The sequence below is a fragment of the Peromyscus californicus genome, unplaced genomic scaffold, assembly GCF_007827085.1.
Source record: "Peromyscus californicus insignis strain IS unplaced genomic scaffold, ASM782708v3 Scaffold_5__1_contigs__length_169319896, whole genome shotgun sequence".
Taxonomy (NCBI): domain Eukaryota; kingdom Metazoa; phylum Chordata; class Mammalia; order Rodentia; family Cricetidae; genus Peromyscus; species Peromyscus californicus.
In genome coordinates, this window is record NW_026294573.1 from 129,242,521 (window position 1) to 129,265,836 (window position 23,316).

The 23,316-nt window shown below is 41.4% G+C and overlaps 1 protein-coding gene across 6 annotated transcripts in view; it reads left to right on the top strand.

Moving 5' to 3' along the window:
• The window catches only part of Sgk3 (serum/glucocorticoid regulated kinase family member 3), a 120,680-nt gene that overhangs the window by 89,432 nt on the left and 7,932 nt on the right, over positions 1 to 23,316 (top strand). For all 6 annotated transcript variants that reach the window (XM_052717606.1, XM_052717611.1, XM_052717610.1 and 3 more), the window contains exons 7-16: positions 3,271 to 3,320; positions 4,858 to 4,915; positions 9,620 to 9,703; positions 9,802 to 9,933; positions 12,083 to 12,195; positions 12,289 to 12,325; positions 13,625 to 13,711; positions 15,382 to 15,477; positions 18,087 to 18,242; positions 22,653 to 22,742. In XM_052717606.1, the coding sequence (XP_052573566.1) occupies positions 3,271 to 3,320; positions 4,858 to 4,915; positions 9,620 to 9,703; positions 9,802 to 9,933; positions 12,083 to 12,195; positions 12,289 to 12,325; positions 13,625 to 13,711; positions 15,382 to 15,477; positions 18,087 to 18,242; positions 22,653 to 22,742 (903 nt within the window). The remainder of the gene's footprint in view (positions 1 to 3,270; positions 3,321 to 4,857; positions 4,916 to 9,619; positions 9,704 to 9,801; positions 9,934 to 12,082; positions 12,196 to 12,288; positions 12,326 to 13,624; positions 13,712 to 15,381; positions 15,478 to 18,086; positions 18,243 to 22,652; positions 22,743 to 23,316) is intronic.

Sequence of the window (23,316 nt, forward strand, 5' to 3'; positions counted from 1 at the left end):
CCATCTCCCCAGCCCCCATCACTATCTCTAAAATACATAGAAATTGTGTTTTTATAGTAAAAAGCATAATGCAGGTTGTTCTTAATATTGAAACTAAGTAGAACAAGCTTCTTTTGGGAAGTTATTTTTAATATTCACCTTTGGGTGCTGTGAAGAAAGGAAAATTACAGAATGTAAATCAGGGCACTGTATGTGATGTAATTAGAAGTACAAACACCATATAATCTTGGAGAGCAGTTGAGCAGTGTATGTCAAATATAGAAATTACTCACCTAGGAACTTACGTAGATGACACAATCTTTCACACAGAAAAATCAGTGTTTACTTAAGCATGCTTGTCCTAATACGTATTTTTAAAGGAAGCTTTGGCATGCTATTATGTGAAATCAGTACATAAATTTTTATGCATATTCACACTGAAGTATAGTATCTGTAAAAGATAGACAAAGGTGAAATGAAATGATATATAAATATTTGACATAATCTGTTGGCAAGGATATGGATACTTAAAAATCACCTGTCTCCTAGTGCTTTCTATGTTTTCCAATTGTAGGCTGATCCTCTTAATTAAAGATAAGCTTTTCAAATAATATTTTAAGGAGTGAAGTCCTTGTAAATATGACTTTCCACATTGGTCTGCTACCTATGTAAAAATATTGTGGGTTTAGGTTATCAAAGAAAATGCATTTATCAAGAACTTTTAAATTGCATTTATTTATTTGTGCGTGCGTGTGTGCATGTATGCATGTATGTGTGGGCATGGGTGTGGAGGTCACAGGACAACTTGTGGGAGTTGGTTCTCTCCTTCCACCAAATGGGTCCCAGGGGAACCAAACTTAGTTCATTAGGCTTGGTGGCCAGTGTCCTCACCTGCTCCGCTTAGCTGTCTCACCAGCCTAATTACTAAGAACTTCTAAATGACCAGATCGAGTTCATCGCTAGAAGAGTTCTCATAGGCATCTAGAACTAAACCCCTTCATTGTATTGTTAGGGTATGTGGGGTATGTGCCATGGCATGTACAACTTTGAGAAGTGGGTTCTCTCCTTCTGTCCCGTGAGTCCCAGGGATCAAACTCGGGTTGTCAGACTTGGCAGGGAGCATCTGTACTTACTGGGCCATTTCATCAGCCCCCCAAACCCTTATTTATTTTATTTATTCATTTTTAAAGACTTAACTTCATTTTATTTTTTATATGTACGGGTGTTTTGCCTGGATGCATGTCTGTGTACCACATGTGTGCAGTATCTACAGAGTCCAAAACAGGGTGTCTGTTCCCCTGGAACTGAAGTCAGGGATGGTGGCGAGCCACCTGTTGGTCCTGGGAAATAAAACCCAGGTCCTCTGGAAGAGCAGCCTGTGCTCTTAACCCCTGAGCCATCTCTCCACTGCCCCCTCACTCCTATTTTAAGGAGAAAAATATGTCAGTGGAAATCAAGAAACTTAGAATCTCAATTAGTTGTCAATAAATTTTACCTTACCATCAATACAATGATTGGATATCATCTCTTAGCATAATAGGAACAGTGAAATACTGTCTAATTTACATTTGACCAATTTCCACCATTTCAGGGACATGCTCCTCTAGGAAAATCATTACCAAGTAGTAAATATTAGCTATATATTAATATAAATCAGGGCAGGAAAATCAGGGATAAATTGTCCAGGTTGTTTAATCCACACTTTGTCTTTTTACATCTATGTAAGAAAAATCCTGTTAAGGAAGGATGCCAGTAAAATAGCACATAAGCTAAAAGAATCAGTACATGAATTTATTTTAGATTTATATCATCAGAGTCCCTAAAACCCTGTATTATTTAATCCGTAAAACACTATATTACTTAATCCTGAGTTTAATCTCATGTTAAATTAAACCACAGCAGATCTCATTCCATGAACCAGGATATTTACATACTGATGAGTCTTGCATTACACTGCTGTGATTCATGTATTTCTCTACTCTGGGAAGTGAAAGTTTATTGCGTAAAAGTTTTTCATATCAAGGTATTAGATAGGAAATAAATTAGGGTTGTGACTTAAAAGTTAGCTTTAAATGTTTTCAAATAACAAACCTACTTAAGAACTTTTGAAGGCTAGGAGTGTTTGCCTTTTTTTTTTTTAATAAACTACTGTGTCTCCTAGAGATTATAAATCTGAAATCGATTTCTGTAAAAATATGATAAGCTTACATGGAATATTCTTGTAAACGTGTTTGTACTAAACACACATACAAGTCATTTAATTTCCTGAGTGTATAAAGAGCTTCCAAGTGGATTTATGGGAAGTAAATTTCACTTACACTTGGCTTTCATGAAAGTGCCTATTATGGCATGGGTTTGAAGCTCGGAGACAGAATGCATGCCCAGAATGAGGCCCTGTTTGATCCCTTGTACCTCGACAGTAAACAAATGCCTCCTATGACAGGCTCACTAAATTCACCCTGTGGAATTTTGAGTTGAGTTTCAAGCTATTACTGAACTAGAGTCTTTTGATGTTAAATTGTTTTTTGGTGTAGCAGGTGAGTAAGGATTCCCTGCTGAGTTGACCCTGGTCTTTAATATACTAGGTCTAAAATTTTGGAACTACTATACTTCTGTGGATCAGAGAAAGTCCTGATGTATTTACTTTAGAGATAATTTTACCAGGGCCTGAGAGAGAAATCAAACTGCCAGTGGGTGGACCTGAGTTTGGATTCCTGGTACACAGAGGAAAGCTGAGTTATGGCATGTAGCTCCAGCACCAGGGGTGGAGACAGATCCCCAGGGCTCATGGGCCAGCCAGTCTGACTGAAATGCCAAGTTCCAGGCTCAGGGAGAGACTGTCTTTAAAAAATAAGATAGAGAGTGATAGACCAAGGTACAGTCAGTCTCCAGCCTCCACACCACGCTCGAAAATATCTACTGTTCCTAGTCATCATTTCCATCATCCTGGCTTAAAAGTTTTCTTTAATATTTGAAAAGCAATTAGCCAGAGTAACCATTATGTAAATCTAAAAATGATTCCTCCTACTAAAGTGTGTTTTCGTTGACTTCATCCATTTTTTAACTCTGAGTATTGTTTCTGGCTTATCTTTTTTCTTGTAACTGCTCTTGAAAGTTTTTCTAATAAAAGTAACTGCTTATATTGATTATATCTCAAGAATTAGGGCTTTAGATTTCTTTAATGTATATTGTCGTCTGTGGTACAGTTATCTAACTTTATATCGAAGCATCCCTTGACTGATAGTGTTTGACACTAATGAGAATACTATTTTTTTTCTCCTCACTACATAGCCACATTCTACCTCACAGAACATCAACCTGGGACCAACTGGAAATCCTCAGTAGGTTTACTTCATTTCAACTTTTAAGAAGTGCTTATTTCTTGAGAATGTGCATTTATGTGAAGTGATACCATTTTAACTGGAGGCCGGTGAAGTATGTCAATCGTTACAGTGAATGTCATGTGCTTCAGGTCTCTAGCAGAGCCTGCTAAAAGGCTGGGCTTTTTGTTTTAAACTGTCTGTGTGTGTGCGCGCGTGTCCTTCTGTTCACATGTCACTTGTATGTGTTTATGTACATATTGTTAAACCTTGGTTCAACATATGAAAGAAAACTTATTTTGTCATTTCACCTTTCCCTTACCTTCAGATCTCTGCCTCCTTCATCGTCCTTTTGTTTTTATATCCTCTGTGTGTGAGAGAGGAGAGAGATTCTGTGTATTTAAATCTAAATTGTGCACATGAGAGAAAATGTGTGCCATTTGCCTTTCCAAGTCTGGCTTATTTTGTTAATGCATTCTTGTTAATCTTTATCTATTTACTATAATATTTAACCTAGACTAGTGTTAGGTTAAATGTGTATGATCAGACTGTAAACCTTATGTTTCATTTGTTTACTTCTTGTGTGAGTGGGTGTGTGTGGCATGGCATGTGTGTGGAGGGCTAAGGACAGCCAGCCTGTAGGAGTCAGTTCCTTGTTTGTACCACGTGATCCCCTGGGATCAAATTCAAGTCATCAGGCGTGCTGGCAAGCACCTTTACCTGCTGAGCTGCTGAGCTCATCAAATCAGCCTGCTTTTTGATTGGGTTGGGTTTATTGGTTGATTGGTCAATTAATTGACATTTCAAATATATATAAAAAAAATATGAGCCCTCTAGCACAGCTTAAGAATTCAGCCTGTCTGGGAGGAAACACTCCTCAGCATCCTACCTGCTACCATATGCATTTGCCTGTACACGGCCAGTGCTGTTTTTCCTGCTAGGCTAAAATAAATAAAAAAGCGATGTTCTTCTCTCTGGCTTTTGTTCCCGGCTTCCCTTCATTGCCATCCATGAGAATAGTCCAGAGAACGCTTTCATCTCCACGCGTAATAAGGGACTTAGAGGTGAAACACTGGAGGCTTCTCTCCACCAGAAAGCTTTCTTGGCATCTTTACTAGGTGCTGGCAACTAGTACCTTGTTTTCCAGAATTGCCCAGTACCAAGTACTACTTGAACTTAATGTAGTTATATTTCTTCACCAGTAACAGTGGTTATGTTTGTGATGAGTACAACTATCTTAGAAAGAAACTACTTTATGAGATATATCCATATCTATATATTATAATGCGTATAAAGGCTTGTCCCCATTTTTTTTCTCTTAGAGGGAATAGTATTGAAGTACCTCTTAGATCTTAAATGAGGCTTATATAATTTAATGGAGAAGGAGATCCTATTGCTCTTAATAAAGGCAATATACCAGTATAAAAGCTAGGGAAATCCTGCTTATGGATTTTGTCCCCCACATTAATTTGTTAACTTAATGAGGTACAGGAAATGTTTAAACGTTTATATCTTCTTTCTAGAAGACTCATTGTTTGCCCTTATTAATTTCTTTCAGTGCTAAACCAACTGACTTTGATTTTTTAAAAGTTATTGGAAAGGGCAGCTTTGGCAAGGTAAGTTTTTTGTTGTTTTGTTTTTTAATGTTCCCATTCCATGATTAAGCACTTAATGAGTTTCTGATTTACGTGCATGAGTCATTGGGAGTCATTGGGCTTTTTTTGTTTGCAAGATACGGAGTTGATACTCCTCCTCTGCCAAGTCTTGACAGAATTTTTAAGGAGACAAGGTGTGTGCTGAAATTCTAAGACGAAGTGCATTTGTTCAGTGTGTATTTACTGATAACTGGGTGTGTACCAAATGCGTGTCAGGGTTCTGTTGAGAAACCTGGCTTAGTGATGCTGGCAGCCTTTGCGGGTAAGTAGTCTATTAAGAAATGCAGCCAGGTAAATGTGAATAGTGATGGGGCTGTGTTGAAATGAGTAGGGTGAAGAAGAGATGGGGCAGCAGGCTTGTTTTCAAGAACAACCTTCTTGAAGATATCCTTTTTAAATGGAGGCTAGAAAGACTGAAGTGAGCATTCCTGTGAGTCATAGAGAAAGGAACAGCTGTGAAAGACCTGTGTAATCTCAGGGCGTAGGACCCATCAGAACTTGACAGTGTCCAGCCCTGCTGAGAAGGTCAAGGTTGATAGGAAAAGTGTCAGAGGTGAATTTATCTGAATCACTAAATATATTTATTCTTTTTGCAGTTTTAAAATCTGTAGTAGGCATGAATATGTATGTATTTAATTATATTTTCTTATATTTGTAGCTTTTAGTATCTTTAAGTTTTGAGTTGCTTTGAGAGCAGAAACTGACCGCACTGCTAATCCTCTTTGTGTTTGTTTATTCATCAGATACATAGTGATCACTTGGTATATGCTGGGCATTGTGCTCAAGCAGTGAGAGTTAGAGGTGGATCCTACTCCCAGTAATTACAGTTTATCAGAATATTATAGGTGGTCTGCCATTAAAGACACAAATGTTGCCGGGCGGCGGTGGTGGTGGTGGTGGTGGTGCACGCCTTTAATCCCAGCAGAGCCAGGCGGGTCTCTGTGAGTTCAAGGCCAGCCTTGGTCTATAAAGTGTGATCCAGGACAGGCACCAAAACTACACAGAGAAACCCTGTCTCGAAACCCCACCCCCCCCCAAAAAAAAAATGAACACACGCACACACACACATGTTGACAGATATCAAGCAGTTAGTGCCAATCAACCCTGGATAAATCAATCTCCCTTCCTCCCTCCCTCCCTCCACTGAAAACAACAGCAAACCATTAGCTGGATATGCTGGTGCATGCTTATAATCCCAGCTAATTGGGAGGCTGAGGTTGGGGGATTGTGAGTTCAAAGCCAGCCTGGACAACATAGCATGATGTCTCAGAAACAGCAAAAATAAAAATGTTGGGGTTCTGGTGTTTTTGAACTCTGCTTATGCCTAGCATCCACAGGAATTGGTTCTTGTATGTAATATGAAGTGTAAGATAACTATTCATCTTTTCCTTGTGGGTGTGTGGCTGATACTACAGTTTATTGAAACACTTCACCCAACAACACATACCGACCTTCAGGACCACTTCCAGCATCTGTCTTGCGTTCCCGTACGAACAAATCTGGATTTAGAGGTTATGAGCTGCAGTTGCTGGACTGTTATTTCCTCTTCCCTGCTCTGCTTGCTTTTCCCGGCCTCATGCTATGCTGTCTTGACAGCTGCAGCCTGATAGGCAGCGCAGATCCATTCCTTCTTCAGGAAGATGTTCTTAGCCCTTTCCATGTCTGGATAAGTTTTAGAATCATGTCTGTTACTACAAAATTTTGATGGAATTTAATTGGGATTACATTAAACCTGAGATGAGTTTGGGTGGGGGAGAATTAATGTCTTTATGATACTAAGTGTCATAATCTATTCACATGGTATAACCTTTTCAATAAATGAACATTTAAAATCTTTCTCAACATTTTATAATGTCCTATATATAATTTTATACCTGGTTTGTTTACATTTGTTCTTTGGTGTTTCTTTTTGAGCTGTTGAAACACCAAATGACTGTTGTTAGTCATTGATGCCGGGTGTATTTACAACCTGTGACACACTGAGCAAGAACACGAACGCACTAAGAAAGGCATGTACAAGCATGCTCAAAGCATCATTATTCATAAGTAATTTATCAGGAGAGCATATGCATTGTAATACAATGTTCTATGTGATAGCATAGAGCACGAAATTGATTCCATGTGCTCTAAGTATTATAGTTTAGAGTAAAAGAAATGAAAAAGGTACTTTATCTGTATAATTTTAATTACATAACTTTTAAAAGCAGAACTTACTAGTTTTTGCACATTAGGACAGTGGGATAGTCACCTTAGAGGAGGAGTCGGGTCAAGTCACGACAATGATGGGGCTTCAGGGGTTTTTATTTTACCTACATAGTGTCTATAGGTCTGCTCACTTTATAAAATCTTACCAAGATTTGTGTATTAATATATGCAAGCAGTGGTGGCACACACCTTTAATCCCAGCACTCGGGAGGCAGAGCCAGGCGGATCTCTGTGAGTTCAAGGCCAGCCAGGACTACAGAGTGAGTTCCAGGAAAAGTGCAGAGCTACACAGAGAAACCCTGTCTCGAAAAAAACAAAACTATATATATATATAATGCAAGCTCTGTTTAATAATAATTTAAAATTTTGTAAAGCAGTACAAACCCACAAGTTTCAATAAAATAAAAGCCTAACACACGAAAAGAAAGCAAGGCGAGCATGAATGCAGGGCCATCGCCTGTTTGAAAAATAGTAAAGTGTGCAAATAAACTAAACTTGTGTGTGGCAGTCCAATGTACATGTCACCTCTCTCCAGTGTTTGGTTTTGGTTCAATTTCCATTTGCTGATTGGCTTCTTAAATTTTCATCTGTTGTCAAATTCTCCGGTATACTAAAGACAGAAAATACTGTTGAGGGAAATCAGAGCCTTCTGAGTGCTGTAGCCTTCGATGTATGCTCTAAGAATGCATTGAGATGAGTCAGTCCATGTATCAGAGAAAGGAGGGTCAGAGGGGTGGGGGTTACCAAGAAAGGGGGAAAAAGCTAAGGAAGGAAGAACGTTGCTTAGCCCAGCGCTGTAGAGAATGTAAGGATGAGAGGAGACAAAAAGGCAGTTTGTAGAGGACATTTCATCCTAAGGTTTCTGGATTCTGTCTTTACGAGTTCCAAACATTTTATTTATTCATTTCTTTATTTATTTTTCAAGACAGGGTTTCTCTGTGTAGCTTTGCGCCTTTCCTGGAACTCACTCTGTAGCCCTGGCTGGCCTTGAACTCACAGAGATCCGCCTGGCTCTGCCTCCCAAGTGCTGGGATTAAAGGCGTGCACCACCACCGCCCGGCCAGAGTTCCGAACATTTTAATCAGTCGACTTATTTCGTGTACTGTGGTACATGGATCACAACAGACCACTGTTGGTGTATTAACACGTGTGCATTGTTTACTCCGATTTTGTAGCTTTTACTTTCTCTTTTCCCATCCAGCTACCACTTGACTCTTAGGTTTCATGTCTGCTTGGATTCTTCTTGGCTGTCACAGTTCCTAGACTTCCCTTTGCGTTTGATGATCCTGACCGTTTGAGGTCTAGTGATCGATCATGTGTGGTGTAGGAAGCCCCTCTGTTGGGCTGCTCTGGTGTTTTTCTCAGGTTTAGACTGAGATTGTATGTCTGGGCCAGAAGACAGTGGAGGTTGTAGAAGTAAGCCACACCAGTGTCACTGGTTGATGTGTTAGGTTGTCTCAGAATGCCTTGGGACAGCATGTCTTTTAGTAATTATAGAGCTTAATTGATGGTGGTCTCAAGTACCTTACAGTTATAGTCATGTATCATTTAATGGAAATGTGCTTGAATAAATGCATTCATAAGCAGTTTCACCACTTTGGGGACATCACAAAGTGTACTCACACAAACTTGGATATTACAACCTACTGTGTATCTAGGCTGTGCAATGTATACAGTTGTATCCATGTCAGTCATTGACCAAAACACTGTTACGTGTAGCATGACCTTGAATATGTCTCCCTTTTCTGATACAATATCCTGTTTTCTAATGTATACATACAAGCCAGACCATTATAAAAACATAACAGTCCATGTTGCCTCTTCCTCTGAACGCCTGTGAATTCAGAGCCTGTAAGAGAAGCCTGCATAAAGTAACAGGCGTTTTGTTCACTGAAAAAAAAATCATTTTCTCCCCCACCCTTATGTAAGCCAGGAAGTTTATGGCTTCAGTATTTCCTTTTTATTTACTTACTTACTTGTGTGTATCAGTGTGTGTGCATAGAAATTAGAAAGCAACTTGTGGAGTGGGTTCTTTCCTACCTCGTGGATCCCAGGAATCGAACTTGTCATCAGGCCAGGGAGCAGTCACCTTTACCCAATGCCCTTTCGACAGCCCTACTTCAGTGTTTTCTAAGCAGACTCTTCAAGGCTCTGGGCTGTCACGTACAGAGAGTCCTTGATGAATGTGTAGTTGGATGACTAATTTAGTCAAAATCTCATTACCAATTCATTAAGTAACAAGTAAATTATCTCTAGCTATTCAAATAATCAGTACCCCTTTTGTCTTAAAATTATCTAAGAAAAAGTAGAATTACAGAAGTAAACTCAGCAGTGTTCTGTCTTCAAAATAAAATACAGGTCCCTGTGGACTTGATTTTAGAGACTTTAAGAAGTAGTATGTATTGCCAAGGGACTACCCATACAGACTAACTCTCCAGGTGTTTGTAATCTTCCTAACAGGTTCTTCTTGCAAAGCGGAAACTGGATGGAAAATTCTATGCTGTCAAAGTGCTACAGAAAAAAATAGTTCTCAACAGAAAAGAGGTAAAATAAATTAGCTCTTGTTCTTCCTGAACCTGTTTTCTTTGTTAGCCATTGTTTTCTGATAAATAATACAAATCTATTTTTTGCCTTTTTTCCAGCAAAAGCATATTATGGCTGAACGCAATGTGCTCTTGAAAAATGTGAAACATCCGTTTTTGGTTGGATTGCACTATTCTTTCCAAACAACTGAAAAGCTTTATTTTGTTCTGGATTTTGTTAATGGAGGGGAGGTGAGTTTTATAATTAGCTGTGTAATACAGACAATGGCTAGAGGAAAAAAAAAAAGAGCACGAAATCCAACAGGTTGTTGTATAAATTTTGAGCTGACAGTACTTTATCAACAGCTGTTTGTAGAGTCAAAACAGTGTTCAGCAGACCACATGCCGTGCAGGACGTAGAGAAGTTACAGGCGCCGTGTGTGGTTTTGTCATCAAAGCTGTATCACAAGAATGGAAACTGAAATGTTAGCATAAAGCATGGTGTGTAATTTAGATAATGATTGTTTCAACCATTGCCTGTGAATGGTAGGTAGCCCAACACCTTATTTTCTAAAGTGAGCAAACTGTTAATCAGTGAGGTGACCCCTCCCATAGTGAAGCCAGTGTGGGCACGTCTCGTGTGTGCCATCTACCTGCTGCTGCTTACTGTATTTCGGGATGTTAAAGAGTCCGCAAGACCTGTCTCAGAGAAAGGATGTTGTTGTTGTTGTTTTTCCAAACAGTGTTTCTACAGAGAAACCCTGGCTGTCCTGGAACTCACTTGTAGACCATATTGGCCTAGAACTCAGAGAGATCCGCCTGCCTCTGCCTCGAGAGTGCTGGGATTAAAGGCGTGCGCCACCACACCACCACTGCCCAGCGAGAAAGGATTTTTTTTTAAAGAAAAAAAAAAAGATTGTTTTAATTACAGAGTCTCTTCTTTTGTAAAGTCTATCTTTACAAAGGAACCATCTATCCCTCCATCTCAGCAAAGAGAAAAAGACTTTCAGTGTTATGGTACTTCAGTTAACTATAGAATAGAGGTAACATAAAAGAGAATGAAATATAAAACGAGGCATAGTCGATAAAGAAAGTTGAATTCAGAGACGATAACTTGGCTGGTGTTACTGTGTTCCACTTCAGATTGAAGGTAGACATCTTAGTCACAAACCTCTCTCTTCCCTGGCTCTCTGTCTTTGAAATGTTGGTGGGAGACATCTAAGTGGATGAGGGACCGCGTTCCTCCTGTGTCTGCTGTCTTCATGGTGCTTTAGGATCCTTTTCACACAGCGCTTGTGCAGACCTGAGCATCGAAAGTGGAAGGAGGCAGGCTTGTCATCTCCAAGATGAGCTTTGCCAGGATAATTGGAAGTGGGGGATGAAGTGCTGTCGAAGCTGCTGGTGGGTGTAGGGGTTGTTAAATGTGGCTGGCAGTGGGTAGGCTGGAAGTAAAGACAGGGTAGAGGTGGAGTGTGGTCTCATCCTGTGTTCTCCGTTGTTGATTTTTCTCTTTTAGGGGCATTGTCCTGTTTTCATTGTTTTGAGACAAGGCCTTACTGTGTATGTAGTTCTTTCAGACTTGACACTCCCTAGGTACCTCTGGCTGGCCTTAAACTCGTGTCAGTCTCTGCCTCAACCTCCTGAATGCTGGGTTTAGAGGCATGTGCCACCATACCTGGCTCTTCATTTGTTTGTTGTTTAGAGTCTCACTACATAGCCTAGGCTGTAGGCCTCAAGCTCAACCCTTCCTCCTCAGCCCCCCGATGCTGGGTGATAGGCATGCACCACTGTGCCCAACTCCCCTATTGTTCTTGCCAACCTTGTCTCCCTGATAGTCATGATTAAAATCTTGACATGGGATATATGGAGTTTTTGTGTGCTGCTTAATTTCTTCATTAGAGCTAAGTGGAGTATCAAAAAATAAGTTATGCAATGCTGGGCAGATCAGCCTCTCTGAGGTAGCTTCCTCATTGATTTCCTACCTCAAGGCTATTGGGGAAATTAAATAATACAAGTATATAATGACCTCAGCATAGTGCTTTTGATGAACCAAGCCACCCACAGAGGCCTCGTATGCTAATTACATGGCAACATCAAAATTGTAGGTTTTCCTTAGTAATCTTTTCTAAAGTGGTTATCTGGAATGGTGTGGGTGCTGCCACATTGAGGACCGAGAGGAGTAATGGGGAGTGAGACGTCGGTAAGGGCGATCAAAGGTGCACGAGTGAAGACAGACATCGCGTGGGGGAAAGCGGCCGAGGATGAGCGGTAGGGGCAGGGGTAGGGGCAGGACAGCCCTGAGCTTTCCTGTACCTTCACACCGCATGCTCAGAGTATCAGAACCTGCTTCTGTGTGGTGCCACGTGGGCCCAACGCTGACGGCTTCTCTCTGCCTTTGCAGCTGTTTTTCCACTTACAAAGAGAGCGGTCTTTTCCTGAACACAGAGCGAGGTTCTACGCTGCTGAAATCGCCAGCGCCTTGGGTTACCTGCACTCCATCAAAATAGTGTACAGGTGAATCCTGTGTTTACGTTACATGGGAAATACCTCTCAAATGCTGTATTTCAGGCAACACTCAGACTTTTCTCTTTTTTTACTTTGATATAGAGACTTGAAGCCAGAAAATATTCTTTTGGATTCAATGGTAAGTGTTATCTTCTTAAAAACCTTGTAGTTTTTCTTTTTTGTTTTTACTGTTATGCATGATAGGAGAAACATCTTAGGGGTTCCTTACTGTATGACTGCATTTCTGTAGTATTCTTGAGGTGACATTAGGCTTCGGGGAGTCCTGTTTGTGTTTATAAGGGGACAAGGTTGAAAGAAGAGAGCCCACAAAGATAAAGGACTCGCATGGAGGGCCCCTTGTGATGAAGTAGTTCCCTATCTTGACTGGTGAGAGCTACAGCAGTCCACGTATATTGCACAGCACTGCACACACACATGCACACGCACACACGTACACACAGGATTATGCATATTCAAAATAGCGACACCAGATAAGGTCAGTATTATAATTAGGAGTTTTGTACTGATGACAGTCTCTTCCTTGACCTATGAAATAAAATGTCAGCTTTGGTGTACGCTGGGTGAGGTTATACTCTCTACCGCTTTTTGCAATTTTATTTAGTTATTTTAAAATAAAAAGCGTTTCAAAGTGATCAGTTCGGGCTCAGGGATATAACTCAGTGGATAGAGTGATTGCCTAGCATGCGGGAAGCCCTGGATTCACCTTACTGAAAAAAAAAAAAATAGGCACAGTTGCACATGCCTGTAGTCCCAGCACTTGGGAGGTGGAGGCAGGAGGATCAGTAGTTCCTGATCTCCTCCACTGCATGATAAGCTTAAGGCCCGCTGGGCTCTGTGAGACTCTGTCTCAAAAAACTAAAAATAACAGGCTGGCAAGATTACACAGTGGGGGAAGGACACTTGCCACAGAGTCCACAGACGCTCGAGTTCCGTCTCCAGGACCCACGGTGGAGAGAGAGAACCAGCCCTGGAAAGTGGTCTCCTGACCTGCACATGCACGTGGTTCTCTCTCTCTCTCTCTCTCTCTCTCTCTCTCTCACTGACTCACACACACACACTTCTCTGTCTCTCTTTTTCTATCTGTTGCACACAAACTCACACACACACAATAAATAAATGTTTAAAAAAAGGTTAAGGGGCTAGGAGGGATGGAGCAGTGGTTAGGAGCACTTGCTCGTCTTACAGAGGACCCAGGTCTGGTTCCCAGGATCCATATCAGGTTGCTCACAACCACCTGTATCTCTAGTTACTGAGGGCCTGATGCCATCTAGTATTCTCGGGCACCTGCCTTCATTAGTGTACATACACTCACCGGGGCATGCATACACACACATAAAATAAAAAGTTGTGACAGTTTAAAGCTTGCTAGTAGTTCGTGTCTATGCATTGCTTTATCTCACGGCCCTGTGTTTGTCAGGGGCATGTTGTCTTAACAGATTTTGGGCTTTGCAAAGAAGGAATTGCTATTTCTGACACCACCACAACCTTTTGTGGGACACCAGAGGTAAGCACTATGTCTGACCATTGATATAACTTATAAAATGTAATACGAGTCACACACTACACATACAGAAGAGGTGAAATAAAATTTATTAGGACTTCCAGCTTTCTGGGGATTTAGAGTGTATAGTGGAATTTCTCATTATGGTTGTGAAATGCCACAAGACCCTTTTGAATAATCTAACAAAGATAACAGGCTTACATTTTTTTAGTATTAAAAGGATGCCTTGAATGTCTTTAAACACTTAATTATATTTCTAATCTTTCTAAAAAGAATTCAAATAAGTGAAAATGTGCTAAAGTCCAGGGTGGAGATAGTTGCACTGCTCTGTGAATGTGCTGACAACATTGAGCTGTGCGCTTTGAAGAGTATTGAACATGTAAATAAGTATTGAACATGTAAATGAGTATTGAACATGTAAATGAGTATTGAACATGTAAATGAGTATTGAACATATAAAAGAGTATTGAACATGTAAATATTATTAAAGCTGTGTTTTCAAATGAGCTGTATCAGGGCTGGATATAGCTCAGCAATTAAGACCACTAGCTGCTCTTGTGAACTCAAGCTTGGAGTTCAGTTCCCAGGATACACGGTGTGGTTCACAACCATCCCTAACTTCAGTCCCAGAGGATCACACACCCTCTTCTGGCCTCTGAGGGCACTGCATGCATGTGGTGCACATACATAGGTGCAGGTAAATACACATACATAAAAACTAAATAAATTTAAAGATAGTTTTTAAATGAGCTTAGCAGATATGGAAAAACATTTTGTAACTGTAAGAAAGAAACTCATAGAGTATTTACCAGAACATATCCCATTCTCTAATCATGTTTTAAGGAGATAATGTGTATTTTATTTTTAATAGTAATCCTTATAGTTTGTTTTAAATCTTTCTGTATACATGTGTGTATACATGTATGGAAATGTCATATAACCCTCATTAATATGTACAATTAATGTGTATGAATTTATGATGAGGTTTTTTTTACAAATTAAAATAATTTAAGCTTTCTAAATTTGCTTGGGAATCAGCTACTGTAATTCTTAGTAATAATTCTCAGTATGAAGGGCATATGGGTAATTGCCAAATTAAGAACTCTTTTTTTAACCTGAGCATGGTGACAGGAAGCACCTCTGAGCTCAAAAATTCAAGGCCACCTTTAGTAGTGCAGTGAGACTGTAGGAACAGATGAACTTGGCCTGTAAGTGGAAACATTTTAAATAATGATCAGATGGATTTTTTTTTTTTGAGACAGGGCTGACCTCCAGGTCCCAATCCTCATGTCTTCCTTCTCAAATTCTAGAATAACAGGCATGTACTGCCTTTCCCATCTAAATTCTGAAATAATAAAGCTGATGGAAGACTTTCTCCCAAGACATACTCAGCATTATGATCTTGCGTTTCCGTTTTTTTCTTTATGGCCTTAATCTCTGGATAAGTGGTGTGTACTTGTATTCTGAAGTGTACCAGTTGATGTAAAAAAAAAACTCCAAAAAACAAGACAAAACAAAAAACACTGTGGCAGAATGAGAGTATACAACTCATTGAAAATCTAGATAATCTGCCTTTAGTATTCGTAGTAGTACCTAAAATTGGTTCACTTTATCTGTTCCTAAATTGTCTTCTGTTCACGGAGTTGCTGTAATGTTTTTATTTTTTTCTGTAGTATCTTGCTCCTGAAGTGATTAGAAAACAGCCCTATGACAACACTGTGGATTGGTGGTGCCTGGGAGCTGTTCTCTATGAAATGCTGTACGGACTGGTAGGTATTTCTGTCCTTTATTATTCCATTGCACTATTGATAATATAATAATAATCTCATTACATCGTCCCAGAGATGCTTAGATGACATGGTACTAGCAAAGCAGTCCCAAGGGCTGGGATTAAAGGCGTGCGCCACAACCGCCCGGCTTAGTTTTCAGTTATTAACGTATTACTATTATGTCTGAAAAGATAATGCCTCTGGGGTATTGCCTTTCATTCTGTTTTTATGGGATTGAATTCCTGCTTGCATTTCCAGCTTTCCTATCACTGGGTACCACCGATTTCCCTTCTGAAAACATCATGGCTTAAAGAATTCACTGAAAAAAAAATTATGTTTACTGTGCAGTTGAATTCCACAGTTTTCACTAAGACACTGAAGGCCAGCCAAAGCTATTGGTGAAATGGAAGTTTTATTAGTACACTGAGATATCACTCCAACACAGGGCAACCTATGTAGGCTCCTTAGTTTACATAGCTTCATAACAGTATACTTGTTTTCCTTTTATGTGTGGGGCGTGTGCGTGTGCGTGTGCGTGTGCGTGTGTGTGTAGAGACCAGAGCTTGCAGTACTGGGGTTACAGACATTCCTGGCATTTTATGTGGGTCCTGAAGATCTGAACTCAGGTTCTCATGCTTGGACAGCAAGCCCTTTGGTGACTGAGCCGTCTCCCCAGCCTCTGAAGTTTGCTCTCCTTTGGCCCCTTTGAAGGATTTGGGGTTGCTTTCTAGATAATTGTTGTGGTCCTCTAAGTATACAGCAGCTCCACGCAGTGACCTCTGAGGTGACAGCCAGAGCTGGTGCTAAATGCACCGTCATCAGCTAGGGAGAGAAAGAGACTCTGAAGTTCAGCATATTTTAGATTCCAAAGAATAATAGACAGACACAGACAAACACTGTCCTTCCCTCAACCGTGGATGGCTTGTTAAAAGCTCCTTTTTTAAGCAATGCTAGTGACAATGGATGTCAGATAACCACTTAATACCTTCACTTTATTTCGGTACGAATTGTCATCTAGATATGTCAGAATCCTTTGTATTTCTTTGAAGGGCTTGGAAGTATAAAATAAGGTTATATTTTAAAAGGCAAAATTTTTTTCTTTCTTATAAAAAAAGAAAACTGACAGGGCTATAAAACTCCTTTAACTTTAAATATTATTTTTATTTCAAAACTTTCAGCTAGATAATTAGCTGTAAGGCATTCTCCCAATACTGTAATCATCACATGTACTTATGAAGGAACACTATCTTCAGGTCCCTATCTACCTTTTGGATGACTTTATTCTCAAATCTTAAATCACTTGGTCTGTCTGGAATGCCCATTTCCAATGACTCTATCATCCATCATACCTCTGTGTCTTAGTCACTGTTCTTAGACTGTGAAGAGACGCCATGACCAAGACAACTCTTACAAAAGGAAGCATTTAATTGGGACTTGGTGGTGTTTTTGCTCATTTGGGGACCTGCCACCCAGCTCCCAAATAAATCACACCATGGAGGCTTATTCTTAATTACAGATGCCTGGCCTTAGCTTGGCTTGTTTCTTGCCAGCTTTCCTTAACTTAACTCATCCCATCTACCTTTTGCCTCTGGGCTTTTCCCGTTCCCTTACTTTTGTAAATCTTACTCTTGCTGTGGCTTACTGTGTAGCTGGGTGGCTGGCCCCTGGGTCCTCCTCCTTCTGTGGCTGCTCCTTTCTTTCTCCTCCCAGATTTCTCCTTCTGGATCTTCTCTCTGCCTGCCAGCCCTGCCTATCCTTTCTCCTGCCTTGCTATTGGCTGGTTCTTTATTAGACCATCAGGTGTTTTACACAGGCACAGTAACACAGCTTCACAGAGTTAAACAAATGCAACATAAACAAAAATAGCACACCTTAAAATAATTTTCTACAACAGGGACTTGTTGAGTTTCAGAAGCTTAGTCATTATTGTCATGGTGGGAAATACAGCATTGGAGCAATAGCTGGGATGTATATCCTGATCCACTGTTAAAGACACACTGGACCTGCCAAGGGCTTTAGAAATCTCAAAGCCCACCCCTAGTGACAGACACACTTCCTCCACCAAGGCCACACCTCCTAATCCTTCTAATCCTTCTCAAATAGTACCACTCCCTGATGACTAAGCATTCAAATATATGAGACTCTGGGGGTTAATTCTTATTCCAACCACCACATTATGATATGGCCAGTCATTGTTTTCTGTAAAACACAGTGTTACAAGTATGTGACTGAAAAGCAGTCCACAAAGAGTTACTGAAAAACTGACCCTGGTTCAAGTATGTGTTAAGCTTGATAGTGCCTTAGAGCTCTAGAATCTCTTTGCCACAGACTACCTACCGATGTGTGCATCCCCCAAGAGGCCATGAGTTTCTGCAACTGTCCGTACCCACCTGCTCTCTGAAGACCAAGGCCAAGGCCAGCTCTTGGTCCTGGCTGTCCTGAAATTCACCATATAGACCTTGCTGAAACTCACAGGGACCCACCGGCCCCTGCTTTCCAGGTGCTGGGATTAAAGGCGTAGGCCACCTCACATGGCAGTCCAACATGTTTTAAACCCTGTCACATAATTCACTAACCTGTTGTTTTGTTTTGCTTTTTTTTTCCCCCAGCCTCCTTTTTACTGCCGGGATGTTGCTGAAATGTATGATAATATTCTTCATAAACCCCTGAACTTGAGGCCAGGCGTGAGCCTCACGGCCTGGTCCATTCTGGAAGAACTCCTAGAAAAAAACAGGCAGAATCGACTTGGTGCCAAAGAAGACTTTGTATGTATTGCATTTCTGAGTATCAGTTGATAAACTTATTTAAAATTTGGAGACAAATCCTTATTTGGTATTTATTGAAATAGTTGTTACTATAGAGTTGAGGGGGAGGGAGCATCCTTGTCCCCAGTTTCCAGGGGTGTTTATTTACTTTACTATAGTTGTGTTTTCATTTGACCTTGGTAACCGGTACCCAGCTCCTGTCCCCTGCTGCTTGTGACCTTGGTAACCGGTACCCAGCTCCTGTCCTCTGCTGCTTGTGACCTTAGTAACCGGTACCCAGCTTCCGTCCTCCCCTGCTTGGGACCTTAGTAACCGGTACCCAGCTTCCGTCCTCTGCTGCTTGTGACCTTGGTAACCGGTACCCAGCTTCCGTCCTCTACTGTTTGCTGATTTCCATCGTGACAGATTCCCCTACCCATCTTCTTCTTATGAGGTGTTCTATAGTATATTTTTAACTACTTTGATTTTTTTTGTCAGTTTATTTTTTTTAGAAGAGTTTTACTACTTAAGTCAAACTCTAATGCTCCTGCCTCAGCCTCCAGAGTGCTGAGATTAGAAATGTGTGCCATGTCCAGGTGTTTTGTTTCTTGTATTTTGTTGCTACTGTTTGTTTTGTTTTGTTTTCAGGCAAAGTCTGTGTTGTGCAGACTAACCTCAAACTAGCGGCAATCCACCTGCCTCCGCCTCCCAAGTGCTGGGATTATAGGACTATGCCACCACACCCAACCTTAGAAATATAAATTTTTGTTGCTAAATAATACAAACATTTCCCTGAACTTACAACACAAATCACTCAACTCATAAGCTTTGTTGGGGTTTAAGACTTTGTAAATGTTTAAGGTGTTTTCTTTATTAAGGACATTTTAAGGGGCTGGAGCAATAGCCCAGCAGTTAAGAGAGCTGGTGTTTTTCCAGAAGACCTTAGTTTGATCCACGGCACCCACATGGCAGGTCATAACCATCTGTAACTTCAAATCCAGGTGATTCAACGCCCTTTCTGGCTTCCAAGAGTACTGTAGGCATGTGGTACACAGACATACATGCAGGCAAAACACCCATACACACAAAATGATCAAGTAATAATAGATTTCTCCTTTTTTTGAGAATTTGCTGACACCTCCTTGAGATAATTATGAGCTTTGCCCATTGTTTCAGATCAGGGAACTCAGTTTGCTGGTGTTACCAATATTATGTTAACATGTCAGCAAATTCACAAACCGGTGAGAAACATGAACGTTTCAGTTCCTTTTCCAGAGATTCTTTGGAGGCTGTTTTCTACCTTCAACTTGAACTGTGTGGCCAGTAGGTGCCTCTGCTAGTGCCTGGCCCGCCCCCGCCCGCCCCGCTCTCCCCCCCCCACACCCCCATCCCCCACTCGCAGCTCAGTGGGTACCTCTGTCCTTGTTTGCCTGGGTCTGGTTAGTGTTCATCCCTGCAGGCTCCATCCTTTCGATGAGCTCACCGTCAGAAATCGCAACACTAGATAAGTCCAGCTGCCGTGCCCTGGGCAGCTGAACAGTGCTGAAGAAAGTGTCAGGTTGGGCACGTGCAGTGCAAGCGTGCAGTGCAAGCTGCAGTGTGGTGGTTGCAGGCCTCCTCTGCACTCACCACTGCTGGCCAAGTTCCCGTCTCTCCATTCAGCTGATGCTCCCTGCTGCCTGCTCACTATCCCAAACCTTCTCTCTCAGCTTCCAGATTCCTGTGGCTTTTGTCTTTCATGGTGTTTCTGTGGGATTTAATTAATGCACTGGTGCTCAGCTTTTCCATCACTGGGGGCAACCCTCTAGTCCTTGTCCTGATAACTACACGTGTCACACTTTGTGATGTGCAGTCCATCTCCTCAGTTTTTACTAAGAACAGAGAAGGGCAGCCAGACCCACTTGTTAACCAAGGAATGTTGTGTAGATAGTTGCATTGACTGAATACAGCTCCAGCAGAAACCTGGGCATGTTGTAGTTTGCTCTCTTCATTAGAATGATGTAAGCTAAAGGTATACTTCAGTGGGATAACTGTTTAGTATGTTGTAGGGGTCCTGGCTTCGATCTCCAGCACCACAAAAACAAAACACACCAAAGTAAATGTTTCTGTTTCTTTAAGCTTTTTGGAATGTTTGTGTTGACCCCGCCCACCTCTTAGGGCAGATGATCTTTCCTTCTGCTTTACTGGGCTATTACTACTGTGTGAGTGGGGGGGTGGGGGAGCTTCCTACTGCCTGCTGTGATCTTAGCCTGAGCTGCACCTACCTCATCTTCTTGTTGCTGTGGAAAAGGTCTGTCTCCACGGATGTCCTGGACCCTAGTGCTTTGCCAGGGCCTATGTGCGCCTCTGCCTGCACAACTACCTGCTCTCTTTTATTTTTCTCACTTCCAGTTGGTAGTGAAACATTAACAGATGTGTTCCTCAGCTTCCTCTTCTAGCCAGTTCAGTGTCTCGGCTTCTCTTGGAGCTCACACTTCCCTTGTAACTGCCCTGCTCTATTTCTGGGCCCTTCTCTTTACTCTGCTGTGTGAACTGTTCAAGATCTTCCTCAACCCATGAGGTGCACAGGGCCCCGTGGTTGGCCTCAGACCTCTTCTTGGGGCAGTGGCTCTGGTTTCCGTCAAGTCTTCACGTCTTCGGTCCAGAGCCCTCTTGCAAACTCTGCAGACTGACAGTGTCTGCTTACACACACTGCCGCCTGAGTCACTTGAACGCCTTGGTCAGAGTATGTTCTAAATTGAAATCCTGGGCTTGGGAGATGACTCTGTTGGTCAAGTGCCTGCTGAGCAAGCAGGAGGCCCTGCATTCAGATCCCCAGGGCCCATGTGGAAAACTGCAAGGTGCATGCTTCTGTAGCCCCCCACCCCCAACTGGAGAGGTGGAAACAAGAGGGTCTTGGGAAACTGAGCAGCCTGTCTAGTTGAATTAACACCAGATTCAGTTAAGCTTAAGGTGGAGAGTGATAGAAAACACCAGGCATTTCCTCTGGCTTACATAATACATACATATGCATCATATACACAAAAATCCTCTAAAACGAGAATGTTCATATTCAATCTCATTTATTTTAATTGAAATCTTCCTGATACTCTGTGCTCCTTTTCAAACTAAATGTTCCATTTGGTTATTCTGGCCAGAGTCTGAAACACAGACCTCACTTCTTGTTTCTACCAGCTTCCATATTTTATCAAGTGTGTGTGTGTGTGTGTGTGTGTGTGTGTGTGTGTGAGAGAGAGAGAGAGAGAGAGGGGGGGGTGGGGAGGACAGGAGAGGAGAGGAGAAGAGAAGAGAGAAGATGAGCATGAATGAGAACATTCCTTCTCTGTGCTGCAGGACTCTTGCTTCTTGACCAGACTAACTCTTTAGGGTCTTCATGTTCGTCTGGAGCATTCTCCCTTATTGATTTATTGTCTGGTTAATTCTTTTTTTTTTTTTTTCTTTTTTTTTTTTTGTCTGGTTAATTCTTATGTATCTTTCAGACATCAGTAGTCAGGTATCATTTTCTTTGTTTATGTGTGTGCATAACTGTGTGTGTGTGCGCGCGCATCTGTGTGTCTGTCTGTGTTTTAAGAAATAAAAGCTTACTTTGTGCACTGTGAGTAGCAGCAGATACGGCAGTAGCAAAAGAGCAGCCCAGGACCAGAGAGACGGCTCAGAGGTCGAGTGCCGACTCCTATGCGGGAGGAACAGAGTTTGATTCCCAGCACGCGTACTGGGTGGCTCATAAACATCCGTAACACCAGCTTCAAGGAACCTGATACCTCTCCTGACCTGAGGGCACATGCGCACACACACACACACATACACAGACATACATCCACACATGCGCGCACACACACACACACACACACACACACACACACACACTAAACTAAATCTTAAAAAACAAAACAAGCAAACAAAAAAACCTATCTACTTCAATTATTGCTTTAAGAAATCTTTTACCCACCACACTGTGTTGGTAGACTCCTACTCTGTTACTTTGTAACTTTGTAGAGCCCTGACAATCAAAAGCTAGCACAAGAACTGTGGTGTGTTTGGAGGTAGCCTTGGCCTTGGCTCTCACTTCCGCATAAGCCTCTGCTGACCTTTTATGTGTTTTCAGGTATTAGTTATTTATACCTGTGTAATGATTTATTCTTTTTATGACATTTCATTCCCACGTTTTATGCTCATCTTGTAAAAACCCATGAAATACGTAGGACAGAGTGTTTGATCCTGTTTTACCTGTGGGGAAACTGCCTGTGAAAGACACATTGCTTAAGCACAAGCAGCTGATTCTAAGTTAGTCTTTCCAGGGTGTGACCAGGAGCGACAGAAATATCCCATTGAAAAAACTGAATGCAAAGTGGAAATAGTTCAACCTTATGACATTCTTCATTGAGTGCTTAAGTTTTTGTCATTACTAAAACGTCTTTTTTAATTTTCTAGCTTGAAATCCAGAATCATCCCTTTTTTGAATCACTCAGCTGGACTGACCTTGTACAAAAAAAGATCCCACCACCGTTTAATCCTAATGTGGTAAGTCTGTATTTTTCCTAAAGTAGTGAAACCTAGAAGTATGATTTTGGAAATAGATCCCTGAAGCTAACTCAATAAAAAGGAGTCGGTGCCTAAGTGTTGTGTAGTCTGTCTCTGAGAAGCTTCTAGCTCAGGGGTAGAGGACTTGCCTAGTGTTCCACAAAAGAAAAAAAAGAAGAAAACAACAGCAGCTTCAAGGTGACCAATAATATCATGGTTCCATTAAGTGTCTTCCTACATAGTCACTATGAAATGCTTCTTGGCAAATGTCAAAAGGATGGTCTTAATAAAGAGGTGGAAACTAAGGTAGCCATTATCATTTCTGTCTGTACTAAACCAACATTCATGTGATGATAACGATGTTTTCCTGGGACGTGTGTGTGTGTATGTGTGTGTGTGTGTGTGTGTGTGCATGAGTGTGCATGTAGACAGGTTCTCTCACTGGACCTGAGCTCACTCGTTTCAGCTGGGCTGCCTTGCCATTCAGCTGCAGAAATTCACCCTGTCTGCCTCCCTGGTGCTGGAATTACACATGTCTAACACTGCTCTGCTGGACATGGTCCTGGAGATCTGA